The sequence below is a fragment of the Nuphar pumila genome, chromosome 16 (assembly GCF_984573655.1).
Source record: "Nuphar pumila chromosome 16, dmNupPumi1.hap1.1, whole genome shotgun sequence".
Lineage (NCBI taxonomy): Eukaryota > Viridiplantae > Streptophyta > Magnoliopsida > Nymphaeales > Nymphaeaceae > Nuphar > Nuphar pumila.
Window position 1 is genome coordinate 86,433,479 of NC_143264.1, and position 21,779 is coordinate 86,455,257.

The 21,779-nt window shown below is 43.0% G+C and overlaps 2 protein-coding genes across 2 annotated transcripts; one reads left to right on the forward strand and one right to left on the reverse strand.

The window, feature by feature from the left end:
- Nucleotides 1–689: 689 nt before the first annotated feature.
- Nucleotides 690–3,174, forward strand: LOC149813987 (phenylalanine ammonia-lyase-like). The gene has a single exon (XM_089991970.1). The coding sequence runs from the start codon at nt 787–789 to the stop codon at nt 2,935–2,937; it is 2,151 nt and encodes a 716-aa protein (XP_089848096.1). The 5' UTR covers nt 690–786; the 3' UTR covers nt 2,938–3,174.
- A 14,863-nt stretch (nt 3,175–18,037) lies between these two features.
- Nucleotides 18,038–20,616, reverse strand: LOC149813988 (phenylalanine ammonia-lyase-like). Its single transcript, XM_089992021.1, has one exon. It carries the CDS (start codon nt 20,429–20,431, stop codon nt 18,281–18,283), a length of 2,151 nt encoding a protein of 716 aa, XP_089848147.1. The 5' UTR covers nt 20,432–20,616; the 3' UTR covers nt 18,038–18,280.
- Between the last annotated feature and the right edge of the window lie 1,163 nt (nt 20,617–21,779).

A 21,779-nucleotide genomic window follows, 5' to 3' on the forward strand; every position in this document is an offset into this window, starting at 1 on the left:
CAGGGCTCACTGGGTGCCCTCCTCTTAATAGATAGTAAACCCCGAGTGGCGGCCAAGCTTACAGGGACATATACTCATCAGGTTACAAGTCATAGGTGTAATATGAGTGAGAATCACGCCCAGGAGCCGGCTTGCAAATGGATGACTGCAATTCCACTAACCACGAGTGATCCCATGGTGGGAAGTGCTCAGCGTCTGTTGAACCATAAAGCATATTTTTGAAAATGATAATGATGATCCATTAATCCAATAAGCCATCCAAAAGTTTACGCGTATCACCGTTATTTTGGAACTTAAATAATTATTGGTTTTTTTAGCATTTGGCGAGTCGGTGATCACCAGGAGACACCTTGGTTGGTGGTGGGTGATTTGAGTGGACAAAGAGGACCAACTTGCAGTATTTTTAAATTGTTGGTTGTTGGGAGAAAAACAATGAAGGGAGAGAAGTCATATCTATGGAGGATAGAAGTCCCTTATGACGGCTGGGATGGATCGCCAACTAACGGGTTCGACTTCGCTATCGCACACCTACCCTCACACACACCCCCCACCCCCACCAGCCTATTTAAGGCCACCGAAGAAGGTGGTCGAATCCAGGAAATTCACTCACACTACTACAATTTCCTCATTGTCTGACAACCCTCCCTCCCTCCCTCTGCAACGCCTCCCATTTCCTTTGCAACCTATCATCTGTTTTTCATTTCACCATTTGGGGAGTTTTAATTCCTCTGAATCAAGCCATAACACTGCATTTCCCCTGTTTGGTGTTCCTCATTTTCCTCGGAAATGGAGTTTAATGTGAAGAGGGTGTGTGAGAACGGCAATGGGGAGCTGCACCATGACGTCAAGTGCGTGAAGGACCCTTTGAATTGGGGTGCCGCCGCTGAGTCACTCAAGGGCAACCACCTCGACCAAGTGAAGAAGATGATCGATGAGTACAGAAACCCCACGGTTAGGCTCGAAGGGGAGACGCTCACGATTGCCCAAGTGACCAGCGTGGCCAGGAAGGGGGTTCACGTGAAGGTCGAGCTCTCTGAGGCAGCTAGGTCGCGGGTCAAGTCGAGCAGCGACTGGATAGTCGAGAGCTTGAACAGGGGAACCGATAGCTACGGCGTGACAACCGGGTTCGGTGCAACCTCGCACCGACGCACCAAGCAAGGAGGGGCCCTCCAAAGGGAGCTCATCAGGTTCCTCAACGCCGGGATCTTTGGCTCCGGGCCGGAGTCCGGATGCACCCTCCCCCGGTCGACGTCCCGAGCGGCCATGCTTGTCCGTGCCAACACCCTCCTCCAGGGATACTCCGGCATCCGGTTCGAGATCCTCGAGGCCATTGCCAGATTGCTGAATCACGGTGTGACGCCATGTCTGCCACTCCGGGGGACCATCACCGCTTCCGGTGACCTCGTTCCGCTGTCGTATATTGCCGGTCTATTGACCGGACGGCCAAATTCAAAGGCGGTCGGGCCAAAGGGTGAGGTCATCGATGCCGGCCAGGCGTTCCAGCTTGCCGGAATCCCCAGCGGGTTCTTCGAATTGCAGCCTAAGGAGGGGCTGGCGTTGGTAAACGGCACTGCAGTCGGCTCGGCCTTAGCTTCCACGGTGCTGTTTGATGCCAACATATTGACGCTCCTATGTGAGGTGCTGTCTGCAATCTTCTGTGAGGTGATGAACGGCAAGCCTGAGTTCACGGACCACCTGACCCACAAATTGAAGCACCACCCCGGCCAGATCGAGGCTGCAGCCATCATGGAGCACATCCTTGAGGGCAGTTCCTACATGAAGGAGGCAGCCAAGCTGCACGAGATGGACCCTCTGCAAAAGCCCAAGCAGGACAGGTACGCACTGAGAACGTCCCCACAGTGGCTGGGCCCCCAGATTGAGGTAATCAGGGCTGCAACCCAATCTATCCAGAGGGAGATCAACTCCGTTAACGACAACCCTCTTGTTGACGTCTCAAGGAACAAGTGTATCCACGGTGGCAATTTCCAGGGGACCCCAATCGGGGTGTCGATGGACAACACGAGGCTGGCCTTGGCTGCTATAGGCAAGCTCATGTTTGCTCAATTCTCTGAACTAGTAAACGACTTCTACAACAATGGGCTGCCTTCGAACCTTAGTGGGGGTTCCAACCCTAGCTTGGACTATGGGTTCAAGGGAGCTGAGATAGCCATGGCCTCATACTGCTCCGAGCTCCAGTTCCTTGCCAACCCCGTCACGTCTCATGTCCAGAGCGCAGAGCAACACAACCAGGACGTGAACTCCCTCGGCTTGATATCTGCCAGGAAGACGGCCGAATCTGTGGAGATACTGAAGCTCATGTCCTCAACCTACATCGTTGCGTTGTGCCAAGCGATCGATCTGAGGCACGCAGAGGAGAACTTTAGGCATGTGGTGAAGACGGTGGTCGGCCAAGCGGCGAAGAGGATTCTCACTGTTGGCGTCAACGGTGAGCTCCTCCCCTCGAGGTTCTGCGAGAAGGATCTCCTCAACGTGGTGGAGAGGGAGTACGTCTTCGCGTACATAGACGATCCATGCAGTGCGACGTACCCACTCATGCAGAAGCTGAGACAAGTGCTGGTGGAGCACGCCTTGATGAATGGTGAGAAGGAGAAGGACGTCAGCTCTTCAATCTTCCAAAGGATCACTGCTTTCGAGGAGGAATTGAAGACCCATCTGCCCGAAGAGGTCGAGAACGTGAGAAGGTTGCTTGAAAACGGGAACGCAGTGCTTCCGAACAGGATCAGGGATTGTAGGTCGTATCCTTTGTATAAGTTCGTGAGGGAGGAGCTTCACACCGGAATCCTCACCGGAGAGAAAACACGGTCACCAGGAGAAGATTTCGACAAGGTTTTCAAGGCCGTGGGTGAGTGGAAAATTGTGGACCCCTTGTTGGAGTCTTTGAAGGGTTGGAATGGGTGCCCACTGCCCATATGCTGAGGCAAATCTTCTTCCCCTCCCACGACTGCTCATTACTCAATTTTCTTATGTTCAAGAGTTCATCAGTTTGTTTGTTAATTTGTTCGTCAAAACGTATACGTCTGGCTGGGAAATTATGGCGTGGAGCCCTGGAGTTTTTCTTTTGTTGTTTACACATTACAATGTGCAGATTCAATTCGTGTAACACCTATGATCTCATGTATCAATGTAATCATGAAAGCCTTTTATGTCATAAAACCGAATAAAGAGAAGATTTTATATATATAAACGACAAACAGTGTGGTGAGACGATAACGTCCGTTCATCTATTCTGATTAACAGCGCTTTAACGACCATGGTAGATGACTTTTTTGCCAAATGGGACCCATAATTTATGTCGTAGGCAAAGCAACATTCATACCGGCAGTGGTAGGTATACAAACCACACTTATCTAATGATCTCTCTCTCCTCTTCGCAGCTGCAAGTTATAGCTGTTGATATGGATTGTACGATTTCAGCTATTTCTGCGATTATTGGAAACTCTCTATGCAACTCCGGTGGAGCAGACTGCGAGCAGTTGGGCATTTTCGATGGTCAATTGAGGTCGTCTGTCAGTGCTGGTGGTCAACGAAGAAGAAGGAGGCCTTCGTCAATTGTTTCGGCTACCGATGTCAGGTCCCCAAGAAGGTCATCTCGGTGCCACCAACCCCGGGTTTTTCCAGATTTTGTTTCATGAAGACTGTTTGTTGGAATGTTAGGGGCTTAAATTGTCCCACTAAGCGCTTGTTTCTGGCTAATTGGGTTAGAGAGAAAAAACCCGACCTTCTTGCTTTATGTGAAACTAAAATGGAGGTCATCTCGCTCGTAGTCGTCTCTAGCATCTGGCAGAGAGCTGACTATTTCTTTAAGCCAGCAGTAAATCATGCAGGAGGTATCCTTATTTTGGGAAAGCAGTCTTTAAATTTATCTCAGATGGATGTGGGACTTTTTTCTCTGTCCGTTACTTTCAATTTCCAGGCAGTTGATAGAAGAGTAGTGGTTTCTGTTGTTTATGGACCTAATCTCGCCGCCATGAGGCCCGCTTTTTGGGATGACTTGGATAGGGTTGTCATTTCCAGCACGGATTGTCACATTCTTATAGGGGATTTCAATTGTTTGTTATCTATCGATGACTCTAATAACCTCGTAATTCCTAATCCCTCTATGTGAGGTTTCCAAGACTTTGTTCATCGACATTTTCTCTACCCTATTCCTTTAACCGGGGAGCGCTTTTCTTGGTCGAATATGCGGTCTCGTCCGTGCTGTAGGGTCTTTGTCACCCTTAATTTATTGGACCTCATTCCCGACGTTAAGTGTGTGTTGTTTGCTCCCTCTATCTCGGATCATGGGCAGATCATCACTCAGTGGGGGGATGACTTTCAACCCACCAGGAGCTTTGCGTTTGAAGAATGGTGGCTTCAGGAGCCAGATTTTCTCTCGGTTATTAGTAATTCTTGGAACAAAACTGTTGATGAGCATTGGGCAACGCTACGGGTTCAAAATAAGCTTTCTCGTCTAGCTAAGGAAATCAAAGCTTGGCTTCATAGTCGTAAAGTGGAGAAATTTCAGCAAATGGCCGCATGGGAGCAAGAGATTTCTGCGTTGTATCAGTATATGTCTTCTCCTGACTCTCTTTCTGATTTGCAACTTCTCAGTCTCCAGGCCAGGTCCTTAGAATTAAATATGCTCTTGAAAAGCTGGAGGGTCAAAGAGGAAATTCGTTGGAAGTAAAGGTCTAGGGTGAAATGGCTTGCGGCTGGTAATGGCAACACTAAATTTTTTCACTCATATGCTTCTCATCGTCATAGAAGGAAGGTTGTTCCTTCTATCTCCATTGAGGGTGTTTCTTATCTCAATCAGCACGTTATTCCAGCAGTCTCGCTATACTTTAAGGACTTATATTCTGCTTCGTTAACTGCAGAGGGTGTCCTTGGCAATATCCTAGTTGGCTCAATTCAGCCTGAGCAAGCCAGATCTATGCAAAGGAGGTTCTCTGACGATGAGATTTTTACGGCCATTAAGGATCTGTCGGGTTGGAAAGCGCTTGGCATTGACGGGTTTCATGTCGACTTTTTTAGAGACTATGTTAAATCAGACGTGGTGAGCATGTTTGATGAGTTCTATCGTAACTCCAGACTGCCTTATCATTTTCATGTTGCTATTATTTCGCTTATTCCAAAAGATGATGAGAACGTTGATATTTCTTGATTCCGACCAATCTCAGTTATGAGTGCTTTCTATCGGATGTTTGCCAAGGTTTTGGCGAATAGGTTGAAATTGGTGGCTAACCAGATTTTTTCAGACTCTCAGTTCGCCTTTATCTGTAATAAGAGGGTACAATACTCGTTCATCATGGCATCCGAGGTTGTTCATTCCTTGCAGCATAGCGGTCAACCTTACTTTGTCCTTAAGTTAGACTTTCATAAAGCTTTTGACTCTATGCATTGGCCATTCTTATTTCAAATGTTAGCAAACTTCGGTATTGGTCGTCATTTTTCTGGTTGGGTGAGAGAGCTGGTCTCAAATGCCCAGGCCATGTTAAATATCAATGGTATTAGAGGAGACCGGTTCAAGCTGGGAGGGGCTTTGCGGCAAGGGTGCCCCCTATCGCCTTTGTTGTTCAATGCAGTTGCTGAGGGTCTTGTGGTCTTGCTTAAGCGGGCTGCTGGATTGAGTTTCATTGAACCATTGTAGGTTTCCAACTTCCCGAGTCATATTCTTACTTATGCTGATGATATGATCATTTTTTGTCGTGCAAATGTTCAACAAATGCTTAGGTTCAAGTTTATCATTCAGTTCTTTCTCTCCCTACCCGGGCTTTCTATAAATGAGACTAAATGCTCTATTACCATGTTCAATGTTAATGCCAATATGCTTGCAGCTGGAAAGAGAATTTTTAATTGCACTATTTCTGACTTGCCTATTATGTACCTGGGCTTACCGTTACAAGTGAAGCACCTCAATTCAGCTGCTTGGGCTCCGACGCTTTAAAAAGTGAAGCGCAAATTGCTTTCGTGGCAGTCGTCTTATCTCTCCATCGCTGGTCGTCTAACCTTAGTCAGACATGTTCTTTCAACTATTCAAGAATTTTTCATGTCTATGTTTGTGATGCCTGTGGGAGTAGAGAAGCAACTGACACGCTTGCTGGCAGGTTTTTTATGGTCTGGATGTCAACTCAAGGGTAAGCCTCATTTGATTGGTTGGCGTTCAGTGGTCTTACCTCGGCGTATGGTTGGTTTAGGCATTCCTGCGCCCAGACTGCGAAGCATTGTTCTTGTCGCCAAGCAATGTTGGCTGGCTCACCAACCGGATAACCCTTGTGCTAGTTTGCTTCTTGCTAAATATGAGGCTCTAGCTCTTATCCCGGTTCGTCTGGGAACTTGAGGTTTGGTTGTCTCGCACTTGCGTAAATCATGGTTGAGGGCTTTAGCTTGCTTTAGAGACCATTTTGAGGACTTCAGAAATTTTGGTCAGTGGTTGCAGTGGGCTTTGACGCCAAGCAGAGAGTTTCTCACAAAAAAAGTCTATAGATCATTGCTCCTGTCGGGGGCTGATTGGTTGCCCGAGGATGTGCTTTGGGCGAAGGGTCCTTCTCCCCGTTCTCGAGTCCTGGCTTGGTTAATTTTGCACGATAGGATTCAGACCCACAGTAATTTAAAGAAGTGGGGCATTCAGCTCCCGAGTTGGTGCGTGCTTTGTCAGGCTGTTGAAGAATCTATGTTTCACTTGTTCTGGTCTTGCCCAATATTTGTGGAAATCTTTAGCAGGACCTGGAGGCATCCGGAAGTATTTGTTAAGGAGGAGTCTTTTGCGCTAGATCTGATCTTGGGGCCGGTTTGTATTAGGCGCAACAAGAGGTGGAGGTTCATCTGGCGGACGTGGTTGCTTACTTCTTGGTGGTTTGTTTAGATGGCACGAAACGATGCTCATTTTCGTCATATTCCAGTTAACACTCATAACCTGTGCATAAAATCTTGGTAGATGTTTATGCGATCTTGCGTATGCATCTTAGAGATCTTCCGCTCCCTCTTGCTGACGCTACCTTTCCTTTGCCGCAATCTGGGCAAGCGGCTTCGGTGTGAGCCTGTTTTATCTGTCTGATGTTCTTTTCTCTTGTGCTTTCTTTATTTGTTTTTAACTTTTGCTCTTGTTCAGTTCATGGGTTCAACAGTTTGTTGATCTTCATGAGTGGTAATGTTGAATTACTTTCGGCTCTCTCTCTCTCTCACACATGTATCTGTCTGTTCCTTAAGACCCATTTTCATTAGTCGTGTAAGGTCTATTCAAAAAATTATTGTTGCAGGAGCAGTTAGTGCACGTGACCTTGCGTTGGGACGTTGCAATTTCCAATCCCAACCCAACGATATATGATTGTATATCTGATAGGAGTAGGGGGTGTCAACGGGTCAGATTTGGTTCAGACCCAGGTGAAACCAGATCACTTGAACCTGATTTTTGAGGTATCTGTTTTGGATCCGGGTTTAATCGTGGTGACTATAGGAAAAATCATATCCAAATCCAATAAAAACTACATGAACCTGGATCATACCCGGTAAAACCATATTTTTTTATCATTTTTACATTGAAAATTTGCAGGAACTCAAGTCGGGCCCGGGTCTGGTATAAAATTTCACAAATTATACCCGGGTCTATGTATTAATAGGACCTGGGTCTTAATCGTATCTTCTTATTTATCACCATACCCGGACCCTATAGGGTTTGACCTGTTGACACCCCTAAGTAGAGGGCTGCCTAACTCCAGCTTTCTCTGTCGAAAGAAAAAGAATTGTTGTTGTAGTTTCTTTTTTTTTTAATCTAAAATGTTTACGTGTTTATCATAGCTTACTGCGAGTAGAAAACATGTATTATAATAGGTATTGTTTATGTTGGATGATGCCACCTCTCAACCCCACCTTAAAGGTAAGGAGGCCACCTCTCAACCCCAGCCAACTTATTACGAAGTTGGATCTGTGAAAATTGTAGACTCAAAGAGAGAGAGAGAGAGAGATTGCTGGGAACCGTTGGTCGTGAGTTTGGCAGTCGATGACAAATCGTCAGGGTCTGAAAGGAGGGCTATGATTGTAACTTCCTCCCTTAGATCTCGGTTTCCGTCATCTGCTGTTTTGTTGCCTTGGTGGTGATTTGTGATCAAGTTTCTTAACTATGACGGTAAGTTGTAAATTTTTAAAAGGTAGGCTGTCTTTGTAAATTAAAATTTAGGTGCCATTTTGTAAATTGTTCTTTAAAAAAAATCAAAGTTGAATTGCGTGTCGGTCGTATCAGTATTTTTGTAACATTGTTTTTCATGGAAGCCAATTCATTTGCAAAAGCTCTTGTTCTTTTCGAAGAAAGTGGGATGGACGACGTTTGAAAGGACAAACCTTTTAGAATGGCACGGTGATGCTTTGGTGCACCCGCCGAGGTCGCCCAAGTGCAAAGTGGAGGGAGGGAGGTCGCTAATACACATTTTTGTTGTAGTGACAATGGAAGCATAGAGTGCCCTTTATGAAGGCCAAGAATTGACCTTTGCTGGTCTTACCATGTGCTATTCTGGGGCTATTGAAGTGAGGTGTTCCACTACAAGAAAAACACCAAGTAGCGACGGATAGCACGGACGCTATCCGTCGCTAATTCATCGCCAATTCCGTCGCTACATGTTTAGCGACATATTTGCAACGGATAGCTTCCATCGCATAATTTTACTCGCTAAATCCTGACAAAATTTATTTGTCGCCAGTTCGTCGCTAATTAGCGACGGCTTATTTTCGTCGCAAAGTCATCGCTAATTAGCGACGACCTTGCGATGGAGTATATCTGGATAAATTCCGTCTCTAACTTTTGGTCGACAAGTTAGCGATGTATTTGCGACGGAATACAATCCATCGCAAAACATATCATCACTGAAAAGTAGCGACGGATAATATCCGTCGCAAAATTTAAAAAAAAAAATATAAAAAAGAGCCCCCAAGGCGTGCGCCTCATACGCCTTGAGGCACGCCTCAAGCTGAGGCGTGCGCCTATAGTACAATATAGTGCAAGTCTTGTGAAAAGGAAACAATACAAATATACATAGTAGAACAAAAATTAAAAGACTATACGATCTGCAGAATAAAAGAATAAATGACAATACTAAGTTACTAACCATAAAAGGTAATACAATGAAAAAGGCAAATATTTTTAATGAAGTATGCAAAGGAATAACACAAGTTGATATTCTCACAACTCCAACTCAAATGTGAAACCAAAAACATCATAAAAATACTTTATAAAATCCAAGACAGACCCGACTTCATCTTTTATCTGAAAAAAATCAATACATTTGTAATTGTACCTCGAGAAGTAGCTTTGACATATAGAGCAGTAGAAGGCCTCATCATCTTTTAGCATTCTCCTAAAATACATCCCATTCTTAAGGCACCTTCAGAACATGAAACCAAATCTTCATTAAGAAGGAAAACTGTGAACAGAACAACAAATGAACTACACTGTAAAACCATTTTTTTTTTCAACAGAACACAAGGACAGCCAACTGCCGAAAATTCTTGCAAAGTGATCTCTTCTCTTCTGCTCTGGAAGTATCTGTTAGTTATTTGCATCACCTTCTTCAATCTGAGGTTTTGATGGAGCTTGGTCAGTGCCTGCTTCTTCTTGATGCCACTCACAATATCATCAATCCTCAGAAGCATGGAAGCTGCCTCAATGGCTGTCTTGAATGCATGCACTTTCACATTATAGGCATCCCAAATTTGAAACAAAGAACGGTGGCCAAAACAATAGTCAGTGCTAGAAATATACACATGCAAAATAAATAAATAATCAAACCATACCAGTACCTTACGCTCTTTCATGTCTGCTATTACACCTGTATTTCCATCTATCCCAACCCAAGCATTTTCACCATTGGCATGCTGCCGCAGAAGAATACAAAACGTTTTGAGGAAGCAGAATGTGTATAGAACCTAGACCAAGTTCATTCAACAATAATGTAGACACAGATACCACCATTTTTCTGACTTTTAGCATTTTCAAGAACTTTTTTCTCAGAAAAGGAAAATTTGTTATTTCACTCAGGAATACAAAAATTAGTCCTCCAACGTCTTTTTTTAAGGGAATAACTTCTTACTTGAAATCGTTTTGGCTGTGTTTTTGTTGCTTTACAAAAATTTTCTTTCTTCTCATTAAAAAAATGGCTTATAATTATTAGTCCTCCAAAGATAATTTACTTCAATGCCAAAAGTATTATAATTAGTACGGATAATGTTCTCTCGCTGATTCCGTCGCTAATTTACGACGGAAAAAATCTGTCGCAAATGTCCGTCGTTAATCAGGGTTTTTCTTGTAACTTCAAAGATTCCAAAACCTTTCCCACCTCAGCTAGCATGTGGGCATAGACAAATTTATATGGCTGAAATGGTTGCATGACAAACTGAGAATTGCCAAGAACCTTTGCATACTCATACAATTTTGTTCTCTGTTGAAATAGTGAACAGCTCAATCAGGGTGTGGTGTCAATCAACAAAAACAATAAAAGCTCTATGGCTTGCTCAGACTAAATAAGTCCAAGAGAAAGGACTCCATGAGAGTGACTCATGTTACAAATAAACTTTCAGAGAATTCTCAAAAAGTAACACAAATGACTCTTTAACAAAGAACTAAGAAAAAAAAAGGTCAACTTAAGAGAAATTGATAATAGTCATTGGCAGCAAAGACAAGCTAGGCAATTCAGTGATTTAAGTATGTGAAGCACTCTGGGTTTTCTGTAAAATAATCAACATCTAAAGACAAGAATCATGTTCCCTGATTATTCAAGGTAAAAGAGGAGCAATAATATGTATTTGCATGTCATATATATATATATATATATATATATATATATATTCACGTTTGGATTTAATTATGAAGCTATTTACTGTTCTTCAACAACAGTGTTTTCTTGGTTCTAAGTCTTAAAGCATAAGAGCTTCAAGTCATCATGATTGTTTATACTTTATACTCTTAACATAACTGCTATACTTACCCTGCACAAATTTCTATGATATATTTCTTACATATGCCAAACATAATCATGTATATTTGAAGATTATTATGAATGTAACTCATTTTCTGGAGGTAACAAAATATGATGGCTTCAGAGCAGCTAAGATGAGGAAAAAGTATTTCCCTAATTATGTAATTAAACTTTCTGCCGTTACATGAAATTCAAAAGGAAACACTAAGAGAAAAAACTGGCAGCAAACTTTAGAAAATAAAAAGACAAGGATCAAAGTGGCTGCACAAGACACCACTAACATGTGAAATATGCATATTCAGGACAAATTGTCATCATGCGGCAGTTGAACAGAAGGCTACCCTGAGTAAAAACATCTAGGCCCCCTGGCAAAACAAAATTAAGAAAGCTATTCAGAAGAAATAATCAAGGAAAAGACCATATGCTTTTAGGAAACTCAAGACAAGGTAAGAGAGCATACTCTATAATAATGTACACATTATTGGCATCTTCACAAGCATCATAGAATTTGACCAAATGTTTATGCCCAAATAGAGATTTCAATATTTTCACCTCCCGGTGAACATCTTCAATTGAAATTGCAGTAATCATCTGCCAAATAGGAAGAAATGTCAAACACATTCTTCATGATAACATAAATGCTCATCCAATATAAGGAAACACGCCCTGTTCTCCACTAAAAGAAAAGAAAAATAGTCTTGGAAACAAATATTGTTAAAAGGGAAAGTAAAATAAATAAAAAAACAAGTAATTACTGGAGATAACAAGCAAACCACAATATCAGATGCAGCACATTTAGTATGCACGGAAAACCTACTATTTAAGGAGCAATCCTTGATTGTAGGGCCGTAGATGGCTCAGACACAGCAGGCCTAAGTCAAGCCTGATTACAGCATCTTTTACCCTTCGTGTAGATATGAAGAGCATGGCCAAGTCCAACCTAACTGGGTAAATCCCGGTTTGTCTCAAAATGTTCAGGTAAAGCTGTTGGACTCAAAGCAAATCAATGGGCCTACAAAGTCCTCTCATTATCACTCACTGTGAGTGAAATCCTAGAAACAACATGAACAAGTCTTTTGTATTTTGGAACAAATTCAACATATTAAAATGAAAAAAATATCAAATCACCCCTAACTGAATCGCAGAATAGCACATTATACCATGGTGGATGGACGACTGCATGGATCATTTAGGCTGCACTGAGACGTCCTAAAATATTTGGTGGCACGGAAATAAAGCACTGATTCATCGAAAATGACATGAAACCCCAAAAAACAGGTTCCTACTAACCACAGAACATTCAACGCAGAAATGAAACCCTAATCCAACAAAAAACAACCCCAAAATTCAAAAATTAACAATACTACTAACCTCCACGCTGCAGAAACTCGTGGCGGTGGTTGAGGTTCGAGAGGACGAAGCCAAGCTGTTGCTGCCCACCATTTCAGAGCCCACCCGAAGGAGGAGGCGCAGTTTTGACACCGATGCCGCTCCTCGAAGACGAGCTCAAGACCGGGAGGGCCCATCTTCCGCCAAGGTCACCTACGCCGCTTGGATCAGGGAGTGGGCTCAGCCAAGGAGAAAGAAGAGAAATGCTCAAGGGGGGGGGGGCGTACAATGAAAGGGGGGAAATTGCGAAACGGGTGAAAAAAAATTTGCGGTTTAAATAAAAAGTAGCGAGGGATGAGCGACGGAGCAAAATCCGGCGCTAATTAGCGATGAATTTTACGATGAAAAAATTCCGTCGCTAATCCATCGTGACGTTGCGACAGAGTTTGAGACGACAAAATTTCATCGCTAATTAACGACGGATTTTGCGACTAATTCTAATTTTGGCGATAAATAGTTTTCTCTAGCTAATCCGTCGCGAATTTACACCAGAACAAATCCATTGCAAATTTCCATCGCTAATTAATGTTTTTCTTGTAGTGTTTCCTTGGCCAACGTCCTACATGTTGGAACTAAGAACGTCCCTCTCCCTTTGTCAAATTTCTATTTGTAAGATTGTTTAGTTCTCATTTGTTTACAAAGAGAGGTTATTCTTTAAACCTTATTGTTAAACTAATAAACCTTCTTAACATGCATTGTAGTTGTGTTTTAAAACTCCTAAAATCTTTTTTGGGTTGTTGTTGATAAAAGTTTTTGTATGAGGAAGATTTGACTTACCTGAATTTCATAAACCTTTTTAAAAGCCTTTAAAAGATTGTAGGGACGCTTGTCTCAAGCCCTGACCATCCCTTTTCTAAGAAAATGTAAAGTCGAAGTGAGTTTTTCAATCTCTACGGTTTAAAGTTCATTGTCAAGATAGACAAATGTGTATGAGTATTTAAGTCAAACATAAATTGAATATAAAAATTAAAGCAAATTGATCTAAAAATCACCTTTTTTAGACTTTGGAGTCTGTTTAGTTCCTTTAGGCTTCTCTTCAATCCAACTATACCCCTGCACATGTATGATGGTTGTTGCAATAGCTTCAATAATGCCTCTACATTGGTATGGCAATTTAGGGATCGAGCTGAGAGAAGGTGAGGGTGAAGGTAGGGCTAGGGTAAGGATTCTCTATAGGGTAAACACTCAGATAAGGAATTTCTAGATATTTCAAACTCTTGAGGTCAACCCTTATTTAGAAGAATCACTGATAGAATATTAATTAAGGGTTTTCTAGATTTAAATCTAATCCAAATGGTTTTGTGTTTAGCCCAAAGAGGGAATAGAGCTCATCAAAGAAGAGTTTTGCTTTAATATAGGAGATTGGATATGATAGGATTTCGGATTATTCTATTTGTTGGGGTTCTAGAGAGACAAAGCTCGACTTCTGAGTGATTTCTCTCCAAATGATGCATGTGGATAAGGTTTATAAAGTTCTATGGATTTCATACAGGAATTTTGGATCTCCACGTTAAAATCAGATTGTACTTCAGATCCTTTATGACAAGATAACTTGTTTTGGCTATAACTTTCTATTCTGATATCATTTTGAGTTACCGTTTGATGCATTTTAAAGCTAACACCTTCAACTTTAATTTATATTTTAAGTATAAAACTAAATTCAATGGTTTTGATAATAAAAAATTTACTCAAAATAAGTTTTACTTGAAAAACAAGTTTTTTACTAAACAAGTTACCTTCTTGTGGTGATAACATTTTACTTCGATATCATATTAAAATAATTTTTAGCTTGTTGGAAAGCTAAGATCTTCTAATTTAATTGATTTTTTGAAAAAAAGTTGGAAGAATATTTTTTTTATTAAAAAATAAAGTTTAAGCTCTAAAAACTTTGAAATGATATATCTGGTCAAAATTGAGGTGTCTAGAGTCGTTCCCCGATGCCCTTTGCTCGGCAGCATGTTGTTTGACACCCGTAAGCATGGGTTTGCCCTGACCGACCCTTGTATCATGCCCCTTTAGTTTATTTATTTGAACCCGACAATACTAATATTGTCACCATCCCCCATTTGCAAATAGTGGCGGTTGAAGTGATGAATGAAGGTGATATCAACACGAAAAAAAATGTGTTTTTGTCAAATCACCAGGGTGATTTGATCTACCACATACAAGAATTAGAGTGAATCAAGTCTTGCCACTTGTGCAAAGTGAGACCCATGGATCCAGAATATCTCCACTATATAGTGCCCAGGTTGGCCATGCACGAGGCTGGTCAGAAGAGTTGTCCCTTTCCCTAGAACTAAAGAAGCAGGTCACACACTCTGGTCACCGGATGCATGTTCTGCGATGGGAAATGGGAACTTGAGTGGTTATTTCGTCGGCACACCAACCGTGTGCTGCTCATTTTCAAAGAATATATATATATTATCACATGCCAATCATTTCATTGATCAAGTCAAATATGGGTCGTTAGTATGTTGGGTCAGACAGTGGCAGCCCATATGTCCAACCTTAAGTTGGAAAACTGCAGTCAACAATGGTGAGCTAGGGTCAAACTCAAGCCAGTCATTGTAAAATCCATAGAAGAAAGGTTGTGGCAGGGAAGTCGAGGATAGACCTTACATGATCCGAACACTGGATCTATCGACATTTGATAATCTGTTTTTGCGCCTTTTCTTGTATCATTCTAGGGTTCGACCCGTTACCTTTTTTTTATAGGCAGACCCCTACCAGTTTACCCTTTACCTTTTTTTATTATAATTAGAATTTTAAAATTTCCATGATCTCTGTGCATCTCAGTACCATTTTCTTTTTTACGACGAGGAACCCTTACAGACAACCGGGTTCCTTAATGAGTCTACTTTTGTGAGATAAACCCTGGGTGGGTCACCTACACCCAAATCTTTACGGAGCCCATTATTAATTAAAAGCACCTGTGCACCTGGTGGGAGTTAAACTTGGAGTAAATGGGTCAGCGCCTTCTCTCCAGGCTCACTGCTCACAGTTATGGGTGTCAACGGGTCGGGTTTACCCGGACCTGACTCGAACTAAACCCTATAAGATCGGGGTATGGTGACAAATAAGAAGACCTGATTAAGTCCCGGGTTTAGACTTAAAGGTCTGATTAATACATGGACTTGAGTAAGATGAAATTTTATATCAGACCTGGGCCCGACATAAGTTCCGATTAGGACCCATAAATTTTCAATGTAAAAATAATAATAAAAATATTATTTTATCAGGTATGGTCTAAGGCTGGTTCACATAGTTCTTATCGAGTCTGGGTATGATTTTTCATATAATAAACCCAATGAGAGGGACCGATACCATACCTGAAAATCTGGTTTCACCCAAGTCCAAACAAAAACCCTACCTGTTGACACCCCTACCGCTGCCACTTGGGCGACCTCGGCGGGTGCACCAAAGCATCACCGTGTCATTCTAAAAGGTTTGTCCTTTCAAACGTCGTCAATCCCACTTTCTTCGAAAAGAAGAAGAGCTTTTGCAAATGAATCGGCTTCCATGAAAACCAATGTTACAAAAATATTGATACGTACGACCAACACGCAATTCAAGTTTGATTTTTTTTAAAGAACAATTTACAAAATGACACCTAAATTTTAATTTACAAAGACAGCCTACCTTTTAAAAATTTACAACTTACCGTCATAGTTAAGAAACTTGATCACAAATCACCACCAAGGCAACGAAACAGCAGATGACGGAAACCGTGATCTAAGGGAGGAAATTACAATCATAGCCCTCCTTTCATACCCTGACGATTTGTCATCGACTGCCAAACTCACAACCAACGGTTCCCATCAATCTCTCTCTCTCTCTCTCTTTGAGTCTACAATTTTCACAGATCCAACTTCGTAATAAGTTGGCTGGGGTTGAGAGGTGGCCTCCTTACCTTTAAGGTGGGGTTCAAGGGCGTTAACCCCTAGACAAATTTTTTGGCCAATAGTTTTATAATTTTATCTTAGATTCATTGTTGTATTTATCAACTCTAGTAGATCTAAAATTTGAAGATTCTTCTTATTTAAGGAGACATCCTCCTCTATATTGTGTATCCCAATCAATAAAAGAAAAAGGATCAGTGCGGTAGTAGATGTAGACAGTTTTTACAGAACCACGTAAAATTGGATCTACAGTTTGTGTTTTGGATTTGGATATGGATCTAGAAAGATCCGGCCTGAGTGGTACCTGTTTGCACCACTAGTTAAATGACCCTACTACAAAAGATGCTTTGTGCCAATAGTTGCTCAACACATATGTTATGCTATTACTTTTCTTTCACCTTTTTTTTGTAAAAAAAAAAATTCTTTCACATTTTAACCATGGAAAATATATAAATACTAACTTTCCTTTTCTTTCACCCAGGTTTGAGGCAAAAAACACGATTTTTAAAGATAAATTTGCAGTGCATTATGCACCATTATTGATTAATGATTTTCAAGGCTTTCAAAATAACTTTCACGTACACTCAAATAAATCTCAGTAACCAAAATAAGTTTTTACGTAAACAAAACATGTTGATCCTCTGTATAGATAGGGGCTTGATCCCAAAGAGAAAAAAGAAAAGAAAACCGGGTGGTTTTTACTTTATGGTGTATTAATGTGTTTGACCAATATTCTTTCTCCCAATTTAATTACACCCGTCTGGTCCACTCAAAAACCATAATCGCAAAAGTTTTTTTCTTAATCTGAAAAGGTGTATATGATGACGTTTTCTCCCTAAAAACATCGTCCAACATAAACAATACCTATTATAATACAGGTTTTCTACTCGCAGTAAGCTATGATAAACACGTAAACATTTTAGATTAAAAAAAAAAAAACTACAACAATAATTCTTTTTCTTTCGACAGAGAAAGCTGGAGTTAGGCAGCCCTCTACTTAGGGGTGTCAACAGGTCAAACCCTATAGGGTCCGGGTATGATGATAAATAAGAAGATACGATTAAGACCCAGGTCCTATTAATACATAGACCCGGGTATAGTTTGTGAAATTTTATACCAGACCCGGACCCGACTTGAGTTCCTGCAAATTTTCAATGTAAAAATGATAAAAAACATGGTTTTACCGGGTATGATCCAGGTCTGGTTCATGTAGTTTTTATTGGATCTGGATATGATTTTTCCTATAGTCACCCCGATTAAACCCGGATCCAAAACGGATACCTCAAAAATCAGGTTCAAGTGATCTGGTTTCACCTGGGTCTGAACCAAATCTGATCCGTTGACACCCCTTACTCCTATCAGATATACAATCATATATCGTTGGGTTGGGATTGGAAATTGCAACGTCCCAACGCAAGGTCACGTGCACTAACTGCTCCTGCAACAATAATTTTTTGAATAGACCTTACACGACTAACGAAAATGGGTCTTAAGGAACAGACAGATACATATGTGAGAGAGAGAGAGAGAGAGAGAGAGAGAGAGAGAGAGAGTGTGTGTTCATTAGATAAGTGCGGTTTGTATACCTACCACTTTCAGTATGAATGTTGCTTTCCTTATCAGCCTTCATCCTAGATGCCTACGACATAAATTATGGGTCCCATTTGGCAAAAAAGTCATCTACCATGGTCGTTAAGCGCTGTTAATCAGAATAGATGAACGGACGTTATCGTCTCACCACACTGTTTGTCGTGTATATATATATAAAATCTTCGGTTTATTCGGTTTTATGACATAAAAGGCTTTCGTGATTACATTGATACATGAGATCACAGGTGTTACACGAATTGAATCTGCACATTGTAATGTGTAAACAACAAAAAAAAAACTCCAGGCTGTGGGCTCCACGCCATAATTTCCCAGCCAGACGTATACGTTTTGATGAACAAATTAACAAACAAACTGATGAACTCTTGAACATAAGAAAAATGAGTAATGAGCAGTCGTGGGAGGGGAAGAAGATTTTCCTCAGCATATGGGCAGTGGGCACCCATTCCAACCCTTCAAAGACTCCAACAAGGGGTCCACAATTTTCCACTCACCCACGGCCTTGAAAACCTTGTCGAAATCTTCTCCTGGTGACCGTGTTTTCTCTCCGGTGAGGATTCCGGTGTGAAGCTCCTCCCTCACGAACTTATACAAAGGATACGACCTACAATCCCTGATCCTGTTTGGAAGCACTGCGTTCCCGTTTTCGAGCAACCTTCTCACGTTCTCGACCTCTTCGGGCAGATGGGTCTTCAATTCCTCCTCGAAAGCAGTGATCCTTTGGAAGATTGAAGAGCTGACGTCCTTCTCCTTCTCACCATTCATCAAGGCGTGCTCCACCAGCACTTGTCTCAGCTTCTGCATGAGTGGGTACGTCGCACTGCATGGATCGTCTATGTACGCGAAGACGTACTCTCTCTCCACCACGTTGAGGAGATCCTTCTCGCAGAACCTCGAGGGGAGGAGCTCACCGTTGACCCCAACAGTGAGAATCCTCTTCGCCGCTTGGCCGACCACCGTCTTCACCACATGCCTAAAGTTCTCCTCTGCGTGCCTCAGATCGATCGCTTGGCACAACGCAACGATGTAGGTTGAGGACATGAGCTTCAGTATCTCCACAGATTCGGCCGTCTTCCTGGCAGATATCAAGCCGAGGGAGTTCACGTCCTGGTTGTGTTGCTCTGCGCTCTGGACATGAGACGTGACGGGGTTGGCAAGGAACTGGAGCTCGGAGCAGTATGAGGCCATGGCTATCTCAGCTCCCTTGAACCCATAGTCCAAGCTAGGGTTGGAACCCCCACTAAGGTTCGAAGGCAGCCCATTGTTGTAGAAGTCGTTTACTAGTTCAGAGAATTGAGCAAACATGAGCTTGCCTATAGCAGCCAAGGCCAGCCTCGTGTTGTCCATCGACACCCCGATTGGGGTCCCCTGGAAATTGCCACCGTGGATACACTTGTTCCTCGAGACGTCAACAAGAGGGTTGTCGTTAACGGAGTTGATCTCCCTCTGGATAGATTGGGTTGCAGCCCTGATGACCTCAATCTGGGGGCCCAGCCACTGTGGGGACGTTCTCAGTGCGTACCTGTCCTGCTTGGGCTTTTGCAGAGGGTCCATCTCGTGCAGCTTGGCTGCCTCCTTCATGTAGGAACTGCCCTCAAGGATGTGCTCCATGATGGCTGCAGCCTCGATCTGGCCGGGGTGGTGCTTCAATTTGTGGGTCAGGTGGTCCGTGAACTCAGGCTTGCCGTTCATCACCTCACAGAAGATTGCGGACAGCACCTCACATAGGAGCGTCAATATGTTGGCATCAAACAGCGCCGTGGAAGCTAAGGCCGAGCCGACTGCAGTGCCGTTTACCAACGCCAGCCCCTCCTTAGGCTGCAATTCGAAGAACCCGCTGGGGATTCCGGCAAGCTGGAACGCCTGGCCGGCATCGATGACCTCACCCTTTGGCCCGACCGCCTTTGAATTCGGCCGTCCGGTCAATAGACCGGCAATATACGACAGCGGAACGAGGTCACCGGAAGCGGTGATGGTCCCCCGGAGTGGCAGACATGGCGTCACACCGTGATTCAGCAATCTGGCAATGGCCTCGAGGATCTCGAACCGGATGCCGGAGTATCCCTGGAGGAGGGTGTTGGCACGGACAAGCATGGCCGCTCGGGACGTCGACCGGGGGAGGGTGCATCCGGACTCCGGCCCGGAGCCAAAGATCCCGGCGTTGAGGAACCTGATGAGCTCCCTCTGGAGGGCCCCTCCTTGCTTGGTGCGTCGGTGCGAGGTTGCACCGAACCCGGTTGTCACGCCGTAGCTATCGGTTCCCCTGTTCAAGCTCTCGACTATCCAGTCGCTGCTCGACTTGACCCGCGACCTAGCTGCCTCAGAGAGCTCGACCTTCACGTGAACCCCCTTCCTGGCCACGCTGGTCACTTGGGCAATCGTGAGCGTCTCCCCTTCGAGCCTAACCGTGGGGTTTCTGTACTCATCGATCATCTTCTTCACTTGGTCTAGGTGGTTGCCCTTGAGTGACTCAGCGGCGGCACCCCAATTCAAAGGGTCCTTCACGCACTTGACGTCATGGTGCAGCTCCCCATTGCCGTTCTCACACACCCTCTTCACATTAAACTCCATTTCCGAGGAAAATGAGGAACACCAAACAGGGGAAATGCAGTGTTATGGCTTGATTCAGAGGAATTAAAACTCCCCAAATGGTGAAATGAAAAACAGAGGATAGGTTGCAAAGGAAATGGGAGGCGTTGCAGAGGGAGGGAGGGTTGGCAGACAATGAGGAAATTGTAGTAGTGTGAGTGAATTTCCTGGATTCGGCTACCTTCTTCGGTGGCCTTAAATAGGCTGGTGGGGGGGGGGGGGTGAGGGTAGGTGTGCGATAGTGAAGTCGGACCCGTTTGTTGGCGATCGATCCCAGCCGTCATAAGGGACTTCTATCCTCCATAGATGCGGTTTGAAACGTATCCGAAATGACTGGTTAAGACGAAAGGTTCGTCAAGGTTGAGGGAAGTCGTAGTGTGGTGGGTGGAAAGAGTAGTGAGCAACGTCAGCGGCGGTTCCGGTTGCTCAAAGTTGATGGCCGATTATTTGAATTCCTCGGCGTCTTCTTCGAAAAAAATTCAGAGGGGACTCATTGTGAGGTAATGTGTTATTTGGGTCATGTTTAGAAAAAGTCGCTTCCTTCCTGGTGTTTTTTTATAGTCTGGTAGGCAAGTCGCCTCCAACTGTAATTATTCATTAGGATAATCTTATTATTGGATTTTGTTAGAATTTAGAATAACCTAAGTTCCAGTGAGGATGAATTAGCAATTTATGTAGTCTATTTGGGTCCAAATCAAAATTCATTTATCAAACCCTTTTTTCTTTCTGCCCATGGGGGTTTGGTGCTGTGGGGTGGGAGCCTTGGCCACTGGACTGGTGGTCAAGGTTCGATTTCCAATGGGCGTCACCTCTCTGTGCAAGCCGATGCCTAGCATAGGCTCCGGTAGCCGGAGGTCCTAGCCTCGCAGTTTTAGGCCACTGTCCCAACAACCTGAGTCAGTATGATCAGGTCTTTGTGTCGGGTGTAGTTTTTTCAGGTTATAAAAAAAAAACTTTTTTCTTTAATAATTAAAAAACTCTTTTAATATGCACAAGAAACCGGAAGAGAGAGAAGTTTACTTGAAGTTGATCTTATTTTTGTTTCATTAAAATAAAGGAGAAAAAGTTGTAGCAACGGAAAGTTGCTCTCTCTCTCTCTCCTCTCTCTCTCTCTCTCACATGCGTTAGACACCTAAAAATCTTAAAAGCCCAAATAATCTATGAAAAAATTGGCACTAAACAGAAAGAATTACATGTCATTCTTTAAATTCTTATAAAGCAAACTAAATTTGCACCAAACTAGCGTTTCTTAATTATCCCCATGTAATAGAACTAATTTACTGGCCAAAAAACAACTGTCCAAAATCACGAAAGATGCAAAACCCCCCAA